The sequence below is a fragment of the Carcharodon carcharias genome, chromosome 10 (genome assembly GCF_017639515.1).
Source record: "Carcharodon carcharias isolate sCarCar2 chromosome 10, sCarCar2.pri, whole genome shotgun sequence".
In the NCBI taxonomy this organism is placed as follows: domain Eukaryota; kingdom Metazoa; phylum Chordata; class Chondrichthyes; order Lamniformes; family Lamnidae; genus Carcharodon; species Carcharodon carcharias.
This window is the reverse complement of record NC_054476.1, coordinates 148,285,859-148,304,053: the sequence shown is the minus strand read 5'-3', so window position 1 is coordinate 148,304,053 and position 18,195 is coordinate 148,285,859. Positions and strand designations below refer to the sequence as shown.

At 40.5% G+C, this 18,195-nt stretch overlaps 1 protein-coding gene across 1 annotated transcript in view; it reads left to right on the top strand.

The window, feature by feature from the left end:
- Positions 1-18,195, top strand: part of LOC121283194 (ribosomal protein S6 kinase beta-1-like) — a 77,234-nt gene that overhangs the window by 22,241 nt on the left and 36,798 nt on the right. The window contains exons 4-7 of the mRNA XM_041197443.1: positions 2,178-2,246; positions 5,025-5,172; positions 12,263-12,320; positions 17,661-17,761. Of these exons, the coding sequence (XP_041053377.1) occupies positions 2,178-2,246; positions 5,025-5,172; positions 12,263-12,320; positions 17,661-17,761 (376 nt within the window). The remainder of the gene's footprint in view (positions 1-2,177; positions 2,247-5,024; positions 5,173-12,262; positions 12,321-17,660; positions 17,762-18,195) is intronic.

The window sequence follows — 18,195 nt, the reverse complement described above, 5'->3', positions numbered from 1 at the left end:
ATAATTTTGCGGTGCCAGTTGATAAGCAGGAAACATCTGAGCATGCAACTTCAGCACCAGGTGAGTGTGCAAAATCACTTTGCCAGTGCAGAGGTTTTCTGGCTTGATAGCCTCTCGTCAGTCTGCTGTCAATCATCAACAAAGTGATGGAAGGTGTCATCGGCAGTGCCATCAAATGGCATTTACCAATAACCTGCTTGCCGGTGCTCATTTTGTTTTCTGCCTGGACCACTCGGCTCCAGGTCTCATTAAAGCTTTGATCTAAACATGGACAGAAGAGTTGAATTCAAGAGGTGAGGGGAGAGTGTCATCAAGGAACATTTGATTGAGTGTGACACTAAAAAGTCCTAATAAAATTAAATCAGTAGGAATTGAGAGGAAAACTCTGACTGGAATCATACCCAGCATAAAGAAAGATGATTGTGTCACAGGAGGCCAATCATCTCAGACATAGGACATCTCAGGATGGTGTTCTGGGCCCGCCCAACTTCAGCTGCTTCATTAAAGACCTTTCCTCCACCATAACGTCTAAACTGGGAATGTTCACTGGTTTCACAGTGTTCACTTCCATTCACAATTCCTCAGATAATGAATCGGTCCATGCTTGCATGCATTAAAACCTGGACAACATTCAGGTTTGGGTTGACAAGTGGAAAGTAAGATTCATGGCACCCAAGTGCCTGACAATATCCATCTGCAGCAAGTGTGAGTCTGACCACCTCCACTTTACATCCAATGGCACGATTACCCACAATTAGTATAGAATCATAAAAAGATAACAGCACAGGAGGAGGCCATTTGCCCTGTCATGTCTGTGCCAGCTCTCTTTAAGAGCCACTCAACAGGTCCCACTCCCTTCCCTTTTCCCTGTAGCCCTGAAAATTTATTTCCCTTTAGATAACTATCCAATTCCCTTTTGAAAGCCACAGTTGAATATGCCTCCATCTCACACTCAGGCAGTGCATTCCAGATCCTCACCACTTGCAGCATAACAAAGTTTTTCCTCATGTCCCCACTGGCTCTTTTGCAGTCACCTTAAATTGGTGTCGTCTGGTTCTTGACCCATCTGCCACTGAGCTATTCACCCTTATTATGTGGATTACCATTAACCAGAAACTTAACTAGATCAACCACTTAAATACTGTGGCTACAAGAGCAGGTCAGAGGTAGGGTACACTGCAGTGACTGACTCGCCTTCTGACCCACTCCCCAAACACCACCTACAGGGCACAGGTCAGAAGTATGATGGAATACTCTCAACTTGCCTGGTTGTGTGCAGCTCCGACAGCACTCGAGGCCGGACACCATTCAGGATAAAGGAACCTACTTAATACCCCATCCATCAGCTTAAACAATTCATTCTCTCCATCACTGACACAACATGGCTGCACTGTATATTATCTACAAGATTCACTGCAGCAACTGACAAAGTTTCTTGGATATCATCTTCAGAACCTGTGACTTTTATCACCTAGAAAGACGAGGGCAGCAGGCGTATGGGAAAATCACTACCTCCAGGTTCCCTTCTAAGTCTTACCATATCCTGGCTTGGAAGTATATTCCTTCATCATCGTTGGGTCAAAATCTTGGAATTCTTTACTTAATAGTTCAGCATGAGTGCCTTCACCACATGGAATTGCAGTGATTCAAGCAGGCACTAACACCTTCTTGGAGAATTAGTGATGGGCAGTAAATGCTGACCTTGCCTGTGACACCTGCATCCCATGAATGAGTGAATAAATAAAATCAAAAAATATCTGTTGGGTTCCACAGAGCTGTGCACCAACATCAGTTGGCTCCTCTCCCTCCTCTCCTGCATTAAAGGGGGAGGTTATTTCCACCTTTCTCCCCCTCTCCCCTCTCCAGGGAGGAACTTTATTTAAAAAAAAAAAATATATATATATATATAAAAAACATCAGTTGGGCTGCAGTCTGGTGAATTTGGAGATCTAAAGTAATTTCAACTTAAATGTTTCCAGCTGGATTTTTTTTATACTTCATTGAGATAAAAGTACTTGAAAATAAAAGTCCTTTTCTCTCCCACTTATTTGCTGTGTCTCATGTCTGCTGAAATGAGGAGCTCTACATAATGGGAATTGATTTGATACTTTCGCATTCTGTTGTGGATTAGATGTGCTTTTCAAAAGTTAAGTATGAAACATTTTTCTTGTTTACAGGTTTTCCAAGTAAGAAAAGTATCAGGAGCTTATACTGGAAAGATATTTGCCATGAAAGTACTAAAGAAGGTAGTGTGTGTAATCTTTAACTCTATCCAACTCTCAGTATCCTAAACCCCAGAAACAGTGCTAATTTTCTCTGATATAATATTTTTCACACACTTGTGACTAATCCAAGCTTGTATCTTATAAATCCAGTTTCCTGCATTGAAGCAATGCTTTTTAAAAGAGATGTTCAAAATATAATTTTAAAATGTCTGATATTCAAGAGTTAATAAATTAAATCTGCACTATGCCCCCCATCTTGAATGTCAGTGCTGTCTTGCACTAATCTGTTATAAAGTTTAGCTAAAAATAAAGTTTCCAAAAATAGCCACAGTAGCTTCCTACATGATGTCAAAAAATGTGCAGGAAGCTCTCAGCGCTTGAGGATTTATCTTGATGTTACTTGTAACTAATTGCTCAGAGAAAAATCTGCAGTACTACCTGCTGCTCCTTTGTGGGTGTGAATGGCCTTTTTGAATCCAACATTAGAGCCAGCCAGTTCAAATAGCTCTATCGATAGGTGCAGTAAATTGTGTGGCTGGGAACAGGAAGTTATAAAAGGGCATAGACAGATTAGGGGAGTGACTCAGTCCTTGGCAGATGGACTTCAGTGTTGGGGAGTGAAAGATTTTCTTATTTGTCCTCCTTCGATACAAAACTGAATGCTTTCTAAATGGTGAAAGACTGGGAACTTGGGGAAGCAGAGCGCTTTAGCATCAAGATATACACATCACTAAAAGCTGATGTTCAGATACAAAAATAATTGAAAAGGCTAATGGCATAATTTCTTTTTTCTCAAAAGGATCAAAATACAATGGGGGAGTCATACTATATTTTGTTTTGGGCATCATATCTTGGGGAGGAGAAATTGGAAGGGGAATAGCAGAGATACACCAGAATGATACCAAGGCTTAAAGTTGTGTGTTTGCTTAAACTTGGCTTGTATTCCTGAGAATTTAGAAACTGGAATTGTGATCTAACTGCGAAGTTTAAAACTTTATAAAGGATTTGATAAAGAAGTTATTTCCTCTGATGGGGGAATCCAGAGTAATAATATTAAAGCTAGACTATTCAAGAACGAAATCAAGAAGCATTTTTTCCACACAAAAGTAGTTGAAATGTGGAATTCTTACTAAACACCCAAGTTGATAAAGGCTGTGAAGCTATTTGCATTTCCCTTGACTGAAATTAACATTATTATTATGTAAGGTTATCCAGAAGCATGGAGAAAAGGTAACTAAATGGAACTGAGGTACAGGCATGGTGGAATAGGCTACTGGCCCTATCATAGCATCCTGGAGTTTAAAATATGGCATGGAAAAAATAGTTGTCCTTTTTATAAATGAAACAAAGATAAAATCTGTTACTTTTACATTTTCTTCCCATCTACCTTAAAGTTGCTGACAAACTTGAGTTGAAGTTCCAGTTGCTGGTTGTATTTCAGTGCCTCATATAAATAGCTGTTCATTATTTGTGAGCTTTAACAGAGAGCATTAGACTGTGGGGTCTATCATTACTAAGCCTGATTCTGTGCTTGCTAATGTCCAGACACATGCACTTTGTAGCAAGGGTTGCTGTACAGCAAACAAGAGCAAGAGCCCTGGTTTGTTTGTTTGCCCCTTTTGTAGTCCAGATGTTCTGCACACGCTCTGACTGCGATTGGTTAATTTAGTACAGGTCAGTGATCAAATGTTGTATTTTCACTGATCCATTTGGCTCAGCAAACTGAATAGCACATTTAACCACAATGTTGTTGGGGGAGCGCTGTTATATTGGCTTTCTTTAAGCCCAATGCTGTTGCTTGTCAATTATGGCGCACGCTGGTGACATTTATGGAGAGGGCTGGAATTGACTGGTCATGCTGAGAAGAACACAGAAGAATGTAAATAAATGGATTCCTTTCTCATTACAGCATTGAACATGATATTTTTCTATTGTTTTTATTTCCTTTCTCTTGGTTTACACTGCACACTAATCTTTGTGGACATATGCTTGGGTGTGACTTGCTCTGCAATCTTACTTCAGCCCCCTCACCCCAGTTCTCCACAGACCCCACCCCACCCCCCACAAACATACTGGGATTTTCATGTTTTTTACTGTATTGATGTGACATGAATGTTATGCTCGTCAATGATAGCTTCATTTCCCAGCACTGGAATCTAATTTTCTGCTTTCTGTACTGACTGTCAGCAGCAAATTCCTTCACTATCATTGGGTCAGAATCCTGGAACTCCCTTCCTGGCACAGTGGGTGTACCTACACAACATGGACTGCAGCAGTCCAAGAAAATAGCTCGCCACCACCTTGAGGGAAATTAGAGGTGAACAATAAATGCTGGTCCTACTACTGATGCTCACATTCCATGAACAAATAATAAAAAAGCCAGCAGCAAGTGCAGGCTGTTTGCAACATGTAGCTACTAGCTACTTGTAGTCTGCTGAAATACTGTTGACTAATCCCAACTTCAAAAAAAGTGTCCCTATTATGTCAATGACTTGTTGCCACTTGCCCTGATAGTTACATTATGACCTCTCTGACTGGCTGCAATTTGTGGACAGCTTTCTGCTGTCAATTTACAAGCAGCTGAATTGAGACTGTTGACACATTGAATTTAAAACTTTGCAGTTGGCAGAGGGGAGACTTTAAGCTCGACAAACTTGACTGGATTTAAACCCTGGTCTGAAGTGGCTGTACTCTAATCAGTTAAGCATCCATTGCCTTTTCCAGTGCAATGATGAATTGAACAGTTTTAAATAGTCATACAATTTGTGGCAGCAAGTAATTTTTATTTTACTTTGGCAGGCAATGATTGTTCGTAATGCAAAGGACACTGCCCATACTAAAGCAGAGCGCAGTATCTTGGAGGACGTGAAGCATCCGTTCATCGTGGACTTGATGTATGCTTTCCAGACTGGGGGCAAACTCTACCTCATTCTGGAGTATCTCAGTGGTCAGTACCATAGCCGTTTTCAGTGAGTGTATAAATCTCTCTATTGTGCTATCAAGCCTAGAAACAGGTGGCTTGTTCCCAAAACTGTACAAATGAGCAAGCTCAAAACGAACACTGGCAAAAGTCTCCGTAGAAAGTTTTCACCTAGTGAGAAATTGGCAAGCTTTTGGCTTAATGGATCACACCTGCAACCGTTCTTTCACTGTAGCACTGCATTGGTGATCCAATATATTGCACCATTGCATTGTTCATCAGATTTTTTTAAGAACTTTGTTGAAGTTGCACTGAATTGCTCTTTGCATCTGAAAGGAAGAAATAGATATATATTTTTAAAACTAGGCTGTTTTCAGTGGCCACCTCTTTGAACAAGTTATAAAATAAACAGATTAGGATATACCTGTGGTATGTTTAAGAAGGATAGCTAAAAGAGAAAGGAGGCATTGAACTGTCATATTATTTAGAATGGCTACATGATGCCCAGAAGGCTGAAGATGCTGAGAAAGGGGGACAGGGTCTGTAGGAAGGAAAAAGGCTTTCTATATTTGTATGGGCTCACTATGGACTTCAAATTATGGGAAAGATATGGAAGAGAAAATCTGCAGTTACATTAGGGAGCTGAGTAGGAACAAATTAATAAAAAAGCAAAATACTGCAGATGCTGGAAATTTGAAATTAAAACAGAAAATGCAGGAAATACTCAGATCAGGCAGCATCTATAGAGGAAAAAAAAAAGGCTAATATTTCAGGTTAATGATGACCGTTCAACAAAACAGTCTGATGAAGGGTCATCATTAGCCTGAAAAATAACTCTGCTTCTCTCCTGAGTATTTCCAGCATTTTCTATTTTGGCACAAGTTTATTGTTTTGGGATCTTTTAATTACCCACTGATTGATCCCAATGTAAATGGAGAAAAAGGAATGAAAATTCCTAAAATCTATATAAGACTCCTTTCTCGAACAATATCTTAGCCCTACAAGGGTAGAGGTGATACTAAACCTAATTGAGTAATCAAACAGATCAGGGAGGTATGCACCTTGCCAGTAATGTGACTAGGTTAAAGTTCCAAGTGTCGGTAACAAATATGGTATATGGGGAAAATATAGTGATGTTATGTGCTTATTTTTGGAAAGCCTTTGACAAGCACACAAAAGTACAGAAGATCAAAGGATTTGTAATTGGATGAGGATAGCAAATTAACTTTAAAATACATTAGCAAGAGAAAACTGTAGAAGTCAAGGATAGTTTATCAACAATTAGCAACAAATTGTTGTGTCCCACAGGATTGAGTTCTGTGACCACCCTGTTTTCTGTATATATCAATGATTTAGACTTAAAGGCCTGAGGGAGCGGAGTTGGCATTTGCAGATGGTATCTAAATAGATTTAGTTGATCCTTGAGAAAAACCAAAGAATGCTGCAAAAAGATATTGATCAGACGGCGGAATGAGCTTAAAAGGTGGCATATAGAATTCAGTTTTGATGAGTGTGAGGAGCAGATATGTGCACAATTTGTGGAGGTGTGTAAAAACAGTAACAATAGGGTAAATTATATTAGGTGATTTCAATTTTCCCAACATTAATTGGGATAGACATAGTGTTAAGGGCTTGGATGGAGCGGATTTCTTGAAGTGTGTACAGGAGAACTTTTTAGGTCAATAAGTAGAGGGCCCAACAAGGGATGGTGCATTGCTGGACCTAATTCTGGGGAATGAAGCCGGACAGGTTGCTGAGGTGGTGGTGAGCGAGCATTTTAGTGATAGCGACCACAACATGGTACAGTTTAAGTTTCTTATGGACAAAGAAATCGACAAGTTGCAAAAAAATGTTTTGGATTGGGGAGAGTGGATTTTGGTAAAATAAGGCAGGATCTGACCAAGGTAGACTGGGAACAGTTACTTGTGGGGAAACCTACAGAGTAACAGGGGGCGGTGTTCAAAAAGGAAATGGGGAGGGTACAGGCTCAACATGTTCCCTCTAGGGTGATAGGAAGGAGTAACAAGCCCAGAGAACCATGGATGACCAGAGATATTCAGGTTTTGATGAGGAGGAAAAGAGAGGCTTTTAGCAGGTACAAGGCAAGCAAATCAGCAGAGGCATTAGTGGAGTACAGACAGTGCAGGGTGGATCTTAAGAAAGCAATTAGGAGAGCAAAGGGGGATATGAGAAAGCTCTGGCTGGTAAAAGTAGGGAAAATCCCAAGATATTCTATAAGTATATCAATGGGAAGAGGATAACCAGGGAAAGAGTGGGGCCCATTAGGGACCAAGGGGGCAATCTATGGGTGGCGCCAGAGGACATTGGTAGAGTGTTGAATGAAGACTTCACATCTGTCTTCACCCAAGAGAATGAGGATGAATGTGTCGAACTCGGGGAGAGAGACTGCGAGGTTCTTAAGCAAATTGATATAGGGAGTGACAAGGTATTGGAGGTGTTGGCAGGCTTAAAAGTGGGCAAATCTCCAGGTCCGGATGATTTGTGTCCCCGACTGCTGAGGGAGGCAAGGGAGGAGAACGCAGGGGCTCTGACCCAAATTATTAATTCCTCTCTGGCCACGGGGGAGGTTCCAGAGGACTGAAGTACAGCTAATGTGGTTCCGCTATTTAAGAAGGGTTATAGAGATAAGCCAGGGAACTACAGGCCAGTGAGTCTCACGTCAGTGGTAGGGAAACTATTGGAGAAATTTCTGAAGGAGAGAATCTATCTCCACTTGGAGAGGCAAGGTTTGGTCAGGGATAGTCAGCATGGCTTTGTCAGAGGGAGGTCGTGCCTAACAAATTTGATTGAATTTTTTGAGGTGGTGACTAGGTGTGTAGATGAGGTTAGTGCAGTTGATGTAGTTTATATGGATTTCACCAACGCCTTGGACAAGGTCCCACATGGGAGACTTATAAAGAAGGCAAAGGCACATGGGATGCAGGGTAATTTGATAAGGTGGATTCAAAATTCGCTTAGTTGTAGGAGGCAGAGGGTGATGACAGAAGGCTGCTTTAGCGATTGAAAGCGAGTGTCTTAGGCTACAGGAAGATATAGACGGGATAGTCAAATGGGCAGATGGAACTTAACCCTGAAAAGTGTGAGGTGAAACACTTTGGAAGGAGTAATTTGACAAGTAAGTATTTAATGAACGGCATAGCACTAGGAAGTTCTGAGGAACAAAGGGACCTTGGCGTGTGTGTCCATAGATCTCCTGAAGGCGGGGGGCATGTTAGTGGGGTGGTGAAGGCGGCACTTGCCTTTATCAATTGAGGCATAGATTACAAAAGTAGGGAGGTCGTGTTGGAGTTGTTTAGCACCTTGGTGAGGCCACAGCTGGAGGACTGTGTGCAGTTCTGGTTGCCACATTATAGGAAGGATGTGATTGCACTGGAGGGGGTGCAGAGGAGATTCACCAGAATGTTGTTTGGGATGAAACATTTAAGTTATGGAGAGAGGTTGGATAGACTTGGGTTGTTTTCGTTGGAGCAGAGAAGACTGAGGGGCGACCTGATTGAGGTGTACAAGATTGAGGGGCACGGACAGGGTGGATAGGGAGCAGCTGTTCCCCTTAGTTGAAGGGTCAGTCGCAAGGGGGCATAAGTTCAAGGTGAGGCGCAGGAGGTTTAGGGGGGAAGTGAGGAAAAACGTTTTTACCCAGTGGGTGGTGACGGTCTGGAATGCACTGCCTGAGAGGGTGGTGGAGGTGGGTTGCCTCACATTCTTTAAAAAGTACCTGGATGAGCACTTGGCACATCAGAACATTCAAGGCTATGGGCCAAGTGCTGGTAAATGGGATTAGGTAGGTAGATCAGGTGTTTCTCACGTGTCGGTGCAGACTCGATGGGCTGAAGGACCTCTTCTGCACTGTGATTCTGTGATGTATTCCAGTTAAGCAAAATCATTGATTATGCTCTAGATGGAAGTAGGCTCAATGCTGTAGAAGAGCAGAGAGAAAATTGGGGTAAAAGTGCACAGGTCATTTAAAGGCAGCACCTCGGGTTGATGGGTTTGCTTAAAAATGTAATGGAATTTTAGATTTTTACCAGAAGTTGTATAGGATACAAAAGCCAAGAGTTAATGGCGAGCCTGTGTAAAATCTTTTTAATGCCTCAGAACTGTGTAATAGTGTTCATCATATAATAGAAAACTATACTAAACGCTCGGGAAACTAAGGTCCTCTTCTAACCAGCTCCCACAGTAAAACACCTCCCCATTGATTTAAGATCAGTGGCAAGATCTTCGAAAATGAGGACCATTTTCCATATCTTGGGAGCTTGACAAAGGCAGACATAGATGACAATTCATCATTGCCTCCAATGTGCCGCTCAGCCTTCGGCCAAAAGAGGAAAAATTCATTTGAGAACCAGGATCTTAAACCCGAGACTAGAATTCATGGTTTATCAAGTAGCAGTGATCACCATGCTTCTATATGCCTTGGAGATGTGGATGACCTATTGAAAGTACTTCAAAGCACTGGAGAAGCACCAGCGGTGCCTTTGTAAGATCATCTAAATCCAGTGGCAAGAAAGGCAGTCCAAAAACAGTGTACTCTCACAAGTCAACTTGTCTTGCGCTGGGGTGCTAACCACAAAACAAATTCCGCTGAGTAGGACATGTTGCTCGTACATCTGACACCAGATTCCCGAAACTTGGAACTCGGTTGTGGCAGGAGTTCCAAGGAGGACAGTGGAAACGCTTTAGAGATATCCTCAAAGCATCCCTGAAAAAGTCAAACACATCTGCCAACTCATTGGAGACCCTGGCTTGTGATTGACCAAAATGGAGAATGCTCATTCAGGAAAGCACCGAACATGTCAAGAGACTTGTCAGGAATATGCGAGGTGTCAGAGGGAGTGCCTAAACTTCGAAACAACCTATCCAACCACCCTTCAAGCACCGCCTGCCCCAGATGTGACAATCTGCAGATCATGCATAGGATTCAACCAGTGATCTCAGAACCCATCAGATTGGAGTGGAAGCGAGTCATCCTCAATCCTGAGGGACTGCCTAAGAAGAAGAGACTATAGAAACGATATTGAGGCTTTACCGCAATAACAACTTGCATTAATGTAGCACCTCTAATAAAGGATAAAACATCCTGAGGCACTTCACAGAATTATAATTGGACAAAAGTTGTCACCAAGCCAAGGAGAACCTATTGGGAGTAGTGACAAAGCTTAGCCAAAGAGGTAGGTTTTAAGGTTTGCAGAAAATAAAATGCAGATTTTTATTAAGATGTTGCCTGGCATGAGAAGATACAAATAAGAAAGACAAAAACAAAATGTTGAGGATAGGGTAGATAGAAGGAGATTGTTGTATCACAGTATCTTTACAGTACAGAAGGAGGCCATTCGGCCCATTAAGTCTGCATCGGCTCTCTGAAAGAGCATTCCACCTAGTCCCGCTCCCCTGCCTTATCCCCGTAGCCTTGCACATTTTCTCTTTTCAGGTAGCAATCCAATTCCTTTTTGAATACCTCAATCGAACCTGCCTCCACCACCCTTTCAGGAAGTTTGTTCCAGACCAACCATCCTCTGATAAAGGAGGTTGCCTTCCCTGATTCGCCCAAAGCTACAATTGTTCTCCTCCTCCATGTTCCACTTCCCAGAAGGTGGCTCTTCCTGAAGTCTAGATAGTTAAGGGGTGAAGGGCAAAAGACCATGGATACAAGATTAAATCTTAATTACAACTGAAAGCAGGAGAAATTCCTTTACACAGTAAGAGGCTGTAGAATTTACTTCACAAGTTAATGATTGAGGGAAAAGCTTAGTCTACATTCAAGATTAGATTGAGTGGGTGGATGAAGGCAAAGGGGTTGAAGGGATATGGCAGCAAGGTAGGGAAATGTAATTTAGAACTGTTCATTTCTGCCGAGGAAGAATGCCAACAAGGACTGGTTTGGCCAAGCTTCTATATATTTCAATGTATAACCTAATTCTGACTGGGTGGAACATAGAATTGTTTTGATGTACTGGAATTTCAAGTATTCATTTTAAGAGACAGTATCTTTCTTGAGTTTTTTTTTCACAGCAAGGACCTGTAAAAATAATGCTGCACTGTTTCCCGTTCTTAAGTACAGCTTTTAATGTTTAACTCCTGCTGACAGCCATTGATGTAAATCTTATCAGGAGCTATTATTGTGAGCATTAGCGCTTGATAACGAAGGTATGCTACAATCCTTGTCACACAGAATTTTGCACAGATTATTACTGGGGCTGCTTTATAGAAGGAAAAAGCTTGTATTTATCTAGCTTGTTTCATGACCTCAGGATGTCCCAAAGCATTTTATAGCCAATGAAATACTTTTGAAATGTAGTCACTGTGTAAGGTAGGAAATGTGACAGCTAATTTGTGTGCAGCAAGCTGTCATAACCAGAAATGTGATAATGACCAGATAATATATTTAGTGTTGTTGATTAAATAATTGAAAGACATAATAAATTGATTGGAGTGGATGCTTGTATGCTTTGTTGCATGTGTAGTTTGTTTGACTTGGAGTGGTATGAACCTATCTCAGCATATTGAGTCCGACATTAAAATGACAATTAGACTGAGAGGATTAATGTGCTGTAAGTATGAGCTGTGATCTAAATGACCCTTTCTTGTCCCTGCCCTTAACCATGCTTTTCAAGTATAATTGAATGGAAAATCTTTCACTTGATTTTTATAATGTCAGTGCACTGAAAGATGGTAATTAATAAGATGAAATAGTTTTGCCCTGGCTGAATTTCTCTCTTTCCTCCCTTCCCACCCTAGCCCAGCTTTAAAATTCTTATAGTGCAAGTAGTGTCATTAGGGCCTTCCTTGTCTGTTTGACATGGTTTTATGTTAAATGGTGCATTTACTCTGGACTACTGGGGATCTTAGGGAGTTGCAGTTTTAAAATCTTTGTTTTAAAAAAGGGTGTTGTTTGCACTAGTTGATGGAAAAATGTAAGCTTTGCAATTGCTTTGTTGGTGAAAGGCGTCCTGTTTCTAAATAACTCTGATAGTTTTCCATTGTTACTATGGTTTCCTTTTACAGCTGTCAAACTGTAAAGCATTCCCTCAGTCCTTTTTTGGCACTGTGCTTATTTGGTTATTTTCTCTCTCATTTATTGGTTATGTCATTGCAGGTGGAGAGCTCTTTATGCAGCTGGAAAGGGAAGGAATATTTATGGAAGACACTGCTTGGTAAGTAGAACCTTATCAAGGCTAAAAAGCAGAGTGTAGAAATGGGCCATTCGGCCCAACTGACCTGTTATGATTCACAAGCTCCTCCCACCCTACTTCAACAAGCAATATTAATTACCATATCCTATTCATTATATAAGAAATAGGAGCAGCAGCAAGCCATTCGGCCCCTCAAGCTGGACAGGCCATTTGGTAAGATCATGGCTGATCTATTCGTGAACTCACTCCACTTTCTTGCCTGTCCCCATAATCCTTGATTCTCTTGTAAATCGAAAGTCTGTCTAACTCAGTCTTTAAATATTCAGTGACCTAACTTCCGCTGCTCAGTCTTGAATATATTCAATGACCTAGCTTCCACTGCACTGTGGGATGGCGAATTCCAAAGATTGATGACCCCCCTAAGAGAAGATATTCCTCCTCATCGCCATCTTAAATGGGAAACTCGTTATTCTGAAAAAGAAAGACTTGCATTTATACAGTGCCTTTCATGACCACTGGACAACCCAAAGTGCCTTACAGCCAGTGAAGTACTTCTGAAGTGTAGTTACTGTTAATAATGTAGAAAACCCAGCAGCCAGTTTGCACAACCAAACCCCACAAGCAGTATGATAACAACCAGATAATCTCTCTTGTGAGGTTTATTGAGGGATAAACATTAGCCAAGACATTGGGCATAACTCCTCTTCTTCGTATTAGCACCACAAGGTCTTTTACACCCACCTGAGAGAGTTAAATGTCTCATCGAAATAACGGCACCTCCGGCGAGTGAGGCACTCCCTTAGCACTGCACTGGAGTGTCCACCGTGATATTTGTGCTCAATTCTTGCAGTGGAACTTCACAATGTTCTGAACAATCACTTACCAACTTTCCCTTAAATTATCTCTGCTATTTGCTTTGACCACTTCATGTGATAGTATGTTCCACATTCTGACCATTCCTTGGGTGAATAAATTTCTCTGAATCCCTAGTAGATTGATTATTGACTATCTTATATTTATGGCACCCAGTTTTGGACTCCCCAAAAGTGGAACACTCTGTGAGGCAGTCCAAATATGATTGAACTGTCTGCATCTGACATGACTGTTATTGCCTTTACTGGTGATAAAGGTTTTTGGATGTGGTCTGCAATTAATCCGATTTCCAATCAAAGCACATCTGAAATGAAGTGTTTAGTGAGGTGTTGAATGGGAATGAGCCCAACATCCTTTTCAATCTGATTCCCTGGGAATACTTGGTTCAGTTGTTTCCTCAATGTGGCCTGCCTGATGATACAGATCAGGCTCTTTGAAAAGCCCTTGTGTAAACAGAGCTGTTGCCTGTAGGAAGTGAAAGTCATCATGAGTCAGTTCTGCATGGGAAAAGACTGCCCCTGTAAAGTTGCAGTAGTTGATTCTGGTGGTTTTGAGCTTCACATTGCACTTCGTGGTTTGGAGAGATTGAATGCAAGTTTGAACAAATCCACCAGTTGAAAATGTCACCGAAACAAAACACATCCAAAATAAAATGTTCCACTGTTGGATTATGGTGTTGTCTGCAGAAAATTTAACCCATCTTGCTTATCAAAAAAAGTAAAACACACATCTTCAGACTTGTAAAGTTTTGTATGTGTGTTACACATCTACGTTAATGATTGCACATTTCAATTTTTTAAAATTCTTGTATCAATAATTTAAGAATTATGGAACTTACTGCCACATGGAGTATTTGAAATGGATAGCATTGATGCATTTAAGCAGGGGCTTGATGCATGCATAAAGAAGAGAATAAAAGCTTGTGTGGACTAATTGGGCAGAATGGTCTATTTCTGTTCTTGGAACTTACCTTGAGTGTAAGCTGTTTAATCTCTTTAGCCTTCGTGGCTGATCTGTACCTCAATTCTGTTTACCCACTGTAGCTCCAAAGACCGGATACTTTTACCTAAAACCCCCTAATTCTATTGAAAAATAAATTTTGAGCTCAAATAGTACTTTTATTATTAAGAAAGCTCTTGGCTAATTCACTGGGTAGACAACTCGGATAGGACTCGTTACAATTAAGGAAATTCTGCTCTATTAAGGTGTGGACATTTTTGTTTATCTTTATTTTTATAAGAAGGGGTTGATCATCTGGGTAAGTTTCTGGATTCTTGAATTATAATCCTCTTTGACTACCTAGCTTTACTTCTATAACTAAAACAGTGGCTCCAATTTAATCCAAAGTTGTTCCCAGTGTCTGCTGTAGCTTGTCAGCAAAGCGGACTGTCCTGTTTGATTTCCTCCATTCCCTCCCTACCTTCCACCACCATCTATGCTGCAGCCTCCCCATTTTCTGGACTCTAATTAGGAAATGATCAAAATCAAGCAGGGCTCAGGCCTCGGTCCATAACTACTCTATGTTTTTATCAGAATGTAGAGCAAAATATTTTGGAAGGGAGTGTTCCCAGCCATGTGCAGTTGAGCTTGTGCAAAACTTAGAACTGCAAAGCTTGGGGTGAACTCTAGTCTGGCTCAATTTCTAAACCAGGTTTGAGACATGTTTTGCTTTGAGACTTCACTCCAGGGAACTGTTTTCTTCATAAGTCGAAATGTCAAAGTAGATGGTCTACTCCATTCCCATTGTCATTTTGATCCAACTATTAATGTGGATGCAGGTAATTCCTGTAAGATGTTGACCAACCTCTGTTTGGTATATGTTCTCTTTTCTTGTCCCTGACCACCACCACTCTTGACTGTGAGAAAGCACTCATATCTAGTATCAGGATAACAAATTTCCATTTAACCAATCAGTACACTGGTTGTTATGGTGTGGCAGGTGATGATGTGCCAGGTGGACCAAATCCACAAGGGAAACCTGGCCACGCTATCACAAAGATTTTGCAATTTCTATTTATTATGGGAAGATTTGTGAACTGAATTCAGAAATAATGAGTCCATTAACACCTTTAGAGATATTAAAAATTAAATTAAAACATTTATTAACAAAAAATAATTCACACACATAAGATTACAGTTACTTGATATTATAACAAATTCCTAATTAACCTGCCTCCCAACTACACACCCTCTTTAAGGCAACAGTCCAAAATAGATCTTAAACTTAAATAAGGATCCAGCAAGGTTACCACAGCACCCAATTAACAGTGGAATTCCATTGACTTTTAACACAACTTTAGTTACTGGAGCAGCATGTCTAGAGGTGTTTCCCAAGTCTTGTTTACACAGTGTACCTTTTCAGATTTTCCACACCCCACATAGTCTTCCATCCTTCTTTATATATGTTTCTCTCTCTCCTATGTGTAAAATCCCATTATTCTATATGGGCAGAATTTTGCCCTTGGCGGAGGTGCTCAGTGGGGATGGCTGGGGAGCCACCCACCGCCCGCGATCAGCACCGGACCGTGATTTCACACTAGCGGGCCAATTAAGGCTCACTCAGCGTGAAATGTGAGCGGCAGCGCTGTGAGTGGGCCGAGCGCGAACTTCAAGCGAGCGTAGCGAAGGGATATGAAAAAAAAATGTAATGAAGCATGTCCTCTCATGTGACTTTCACATATGAGCAGGGACATGTTATTAATGAAAAATTAAAGTTTTTTATTTGCTTTTGGAAACCTCATCCTACCCGTGGATGAGCTTTCCAAAAAAATGCAAAGGCCGTTTGACCTTTCCGTCTGCCCACCAACCGTTAGGTTGGACGAGCAGTGAAAATTTTAATTTAATTGAATTCTTATTGGCATTAATAGGCCTTTTAATTGTCGGCAGGCGCGCTGCTGGCTCCGACGTGTGCCCGCTGACCAAACTATTGCGTGATTGTGCTTTGATGTCTGCACACTTGGCCGATGTCAACACGGGTCATTTCACGCTCAAGCTGGTTGGGTACACACCCACCCATCGAACGGAAATTTCTGCCCTATGTCTTTGGAAATTTACTTATCCCATAATATAAAAATCCTTTCATGTTGTCAATATGGCCTTTTCCTTTTGGGAAAAATAAATATATTGCCTAACTTGTTAGCTGTAAACATTATGTCATCCCATTGAAAATCAAACAATCCCTTCACTTATCTAAAAGTGCAAATTTCCATCACACCCTATCTGTGGAATCCTAATCCTAGTTTATCCATCTCCACTTCAAAAGTCTGTTTTACCTACTGTTTTATAATTTCAATCTTAGTCCAAGCGTCTCTAGTCTTAATCAAATCAGTCACACAAACAGAACCATCCACACTTTCACCCATAAGCCTGCAATAATATTATGAAAAATCAGATAGTTTTGTGCCACTGGTGAACTGGGAAAGTTGCTCTTGAACAAACAGCTTGAAACATTTAAGAACGGAAGAAATGTTAAATTGCAAAACTGGCAGTCTTGATACTATAAAGTGTTCAAAAGATGGTAGCTTTAAGTTCCTTGGTAAACAGTAAAATTTTGTCCCATTGTCTTAACAGAAGTTTCAACAATCAGACAGATTCTTACCATTCATTTAAGAACACAAATTTCTTACTATTTCCCGCTTGGAATTAAAAAAAAACACATTGAAAGTATAATAAGCAAAAATAACTGCTAATTTGTAACAAAACAGATCAGTAATATGAGAAGAGGAGATTATTGAAAATACCCAGGTGCTGTGGTCTGGAGTGGTTACACCCATAGGATTTTGGATATTGCACCCATGTTTAGAAGGGAAAAGCCATCCTGGACCAATTGTATATGCTTCCTGCCAGGACTTGTCATGGAATAGCATTGGCTGCAAGTTGTGGTTTTGAGGGAGAAAGAAGAAATAGATGCCTTGAACTTAAAACTGCAAGCAATGTACCAAATAGCCCACAACTTCATTGATCACAGCCAGCAAAGCACAAGGGCAAGGGTTGCATTTGTGAGTAAGTCATTTCAATGGTAAAATTATGACTCATGAGCTTTTTGCAAAGAGGTCAGATATCCAAGATTTCTCTTGTGTATCACCAAATAGCCAGATGTAGTTCTGCTTATTTCCTAGTAATGTGTGTTTAATGGAGATGAATACATGTGACATTGGTAGGTCTGCTGCTGCTGACAGATGTTTAGAGGTGAAGACCATTGAAATTGTGATTTAAGCTGGATGGCTGAGAGAAAATCTGGTCATTTTACTGGGATCGTAAATTATCAATTCACTGTTGCAGTTTAAGAGCTAAAATAACTGAATAGCTAACCTGAGTCTAGAAGATGTTCTGCATTGCCAGGTTAAGCCATTAAAAGGTTTGATTACTGGGATACCATTTCCAAGCAAAAGCTGTTGTAACTTTGCTCCTCCCAAAATAGTTTGCTTCTAGATAAACTATTAAAAATACTAATGCTTTTTTTTCCACCCCCCCTCGCCACAAATCAAGTTTTTATTTAGCGGAAATCTCAATGGCTTTGGGGCACTTGCATCAGAAGGGTATTATCTACCGAGATTTGAAGCCAGAAAACATCATGCTCAATCATCAAGGTAAATATAAACTCAGTAATGAGCTGAGTGCAGCTGTGGCTGCTGGAGAAACTTTATTATTTTTATGTACGCTGCATTTCAAATCAAATTTTGGGCATTTATTTTTCTTTTGTAATGAAATTGCACTTGGGAATTTTATAGGAATTGGTTAAATCTGTTTTCATGTAAATTTGATATGCAAATTACAAAGATCAAATTTTTACCCACTCCCCATCAGTCACTGCATTTAAAGTTGATTTAAAACACAGGTTATTTGTTTTTTCTCAATTGCTTGCATTATAAAAGAATTCCAGCATACTTAAATTTTAGTCTAATAATTCTAACTCTTAGAGATTGCAATAACATTTTAATTCCCAAAATCTCAGACATTCCTGCAAAAACATATCATCTTTAATTTGGTACATTTCTGCTCCTGTAATTAGTGTTTAAAAAGC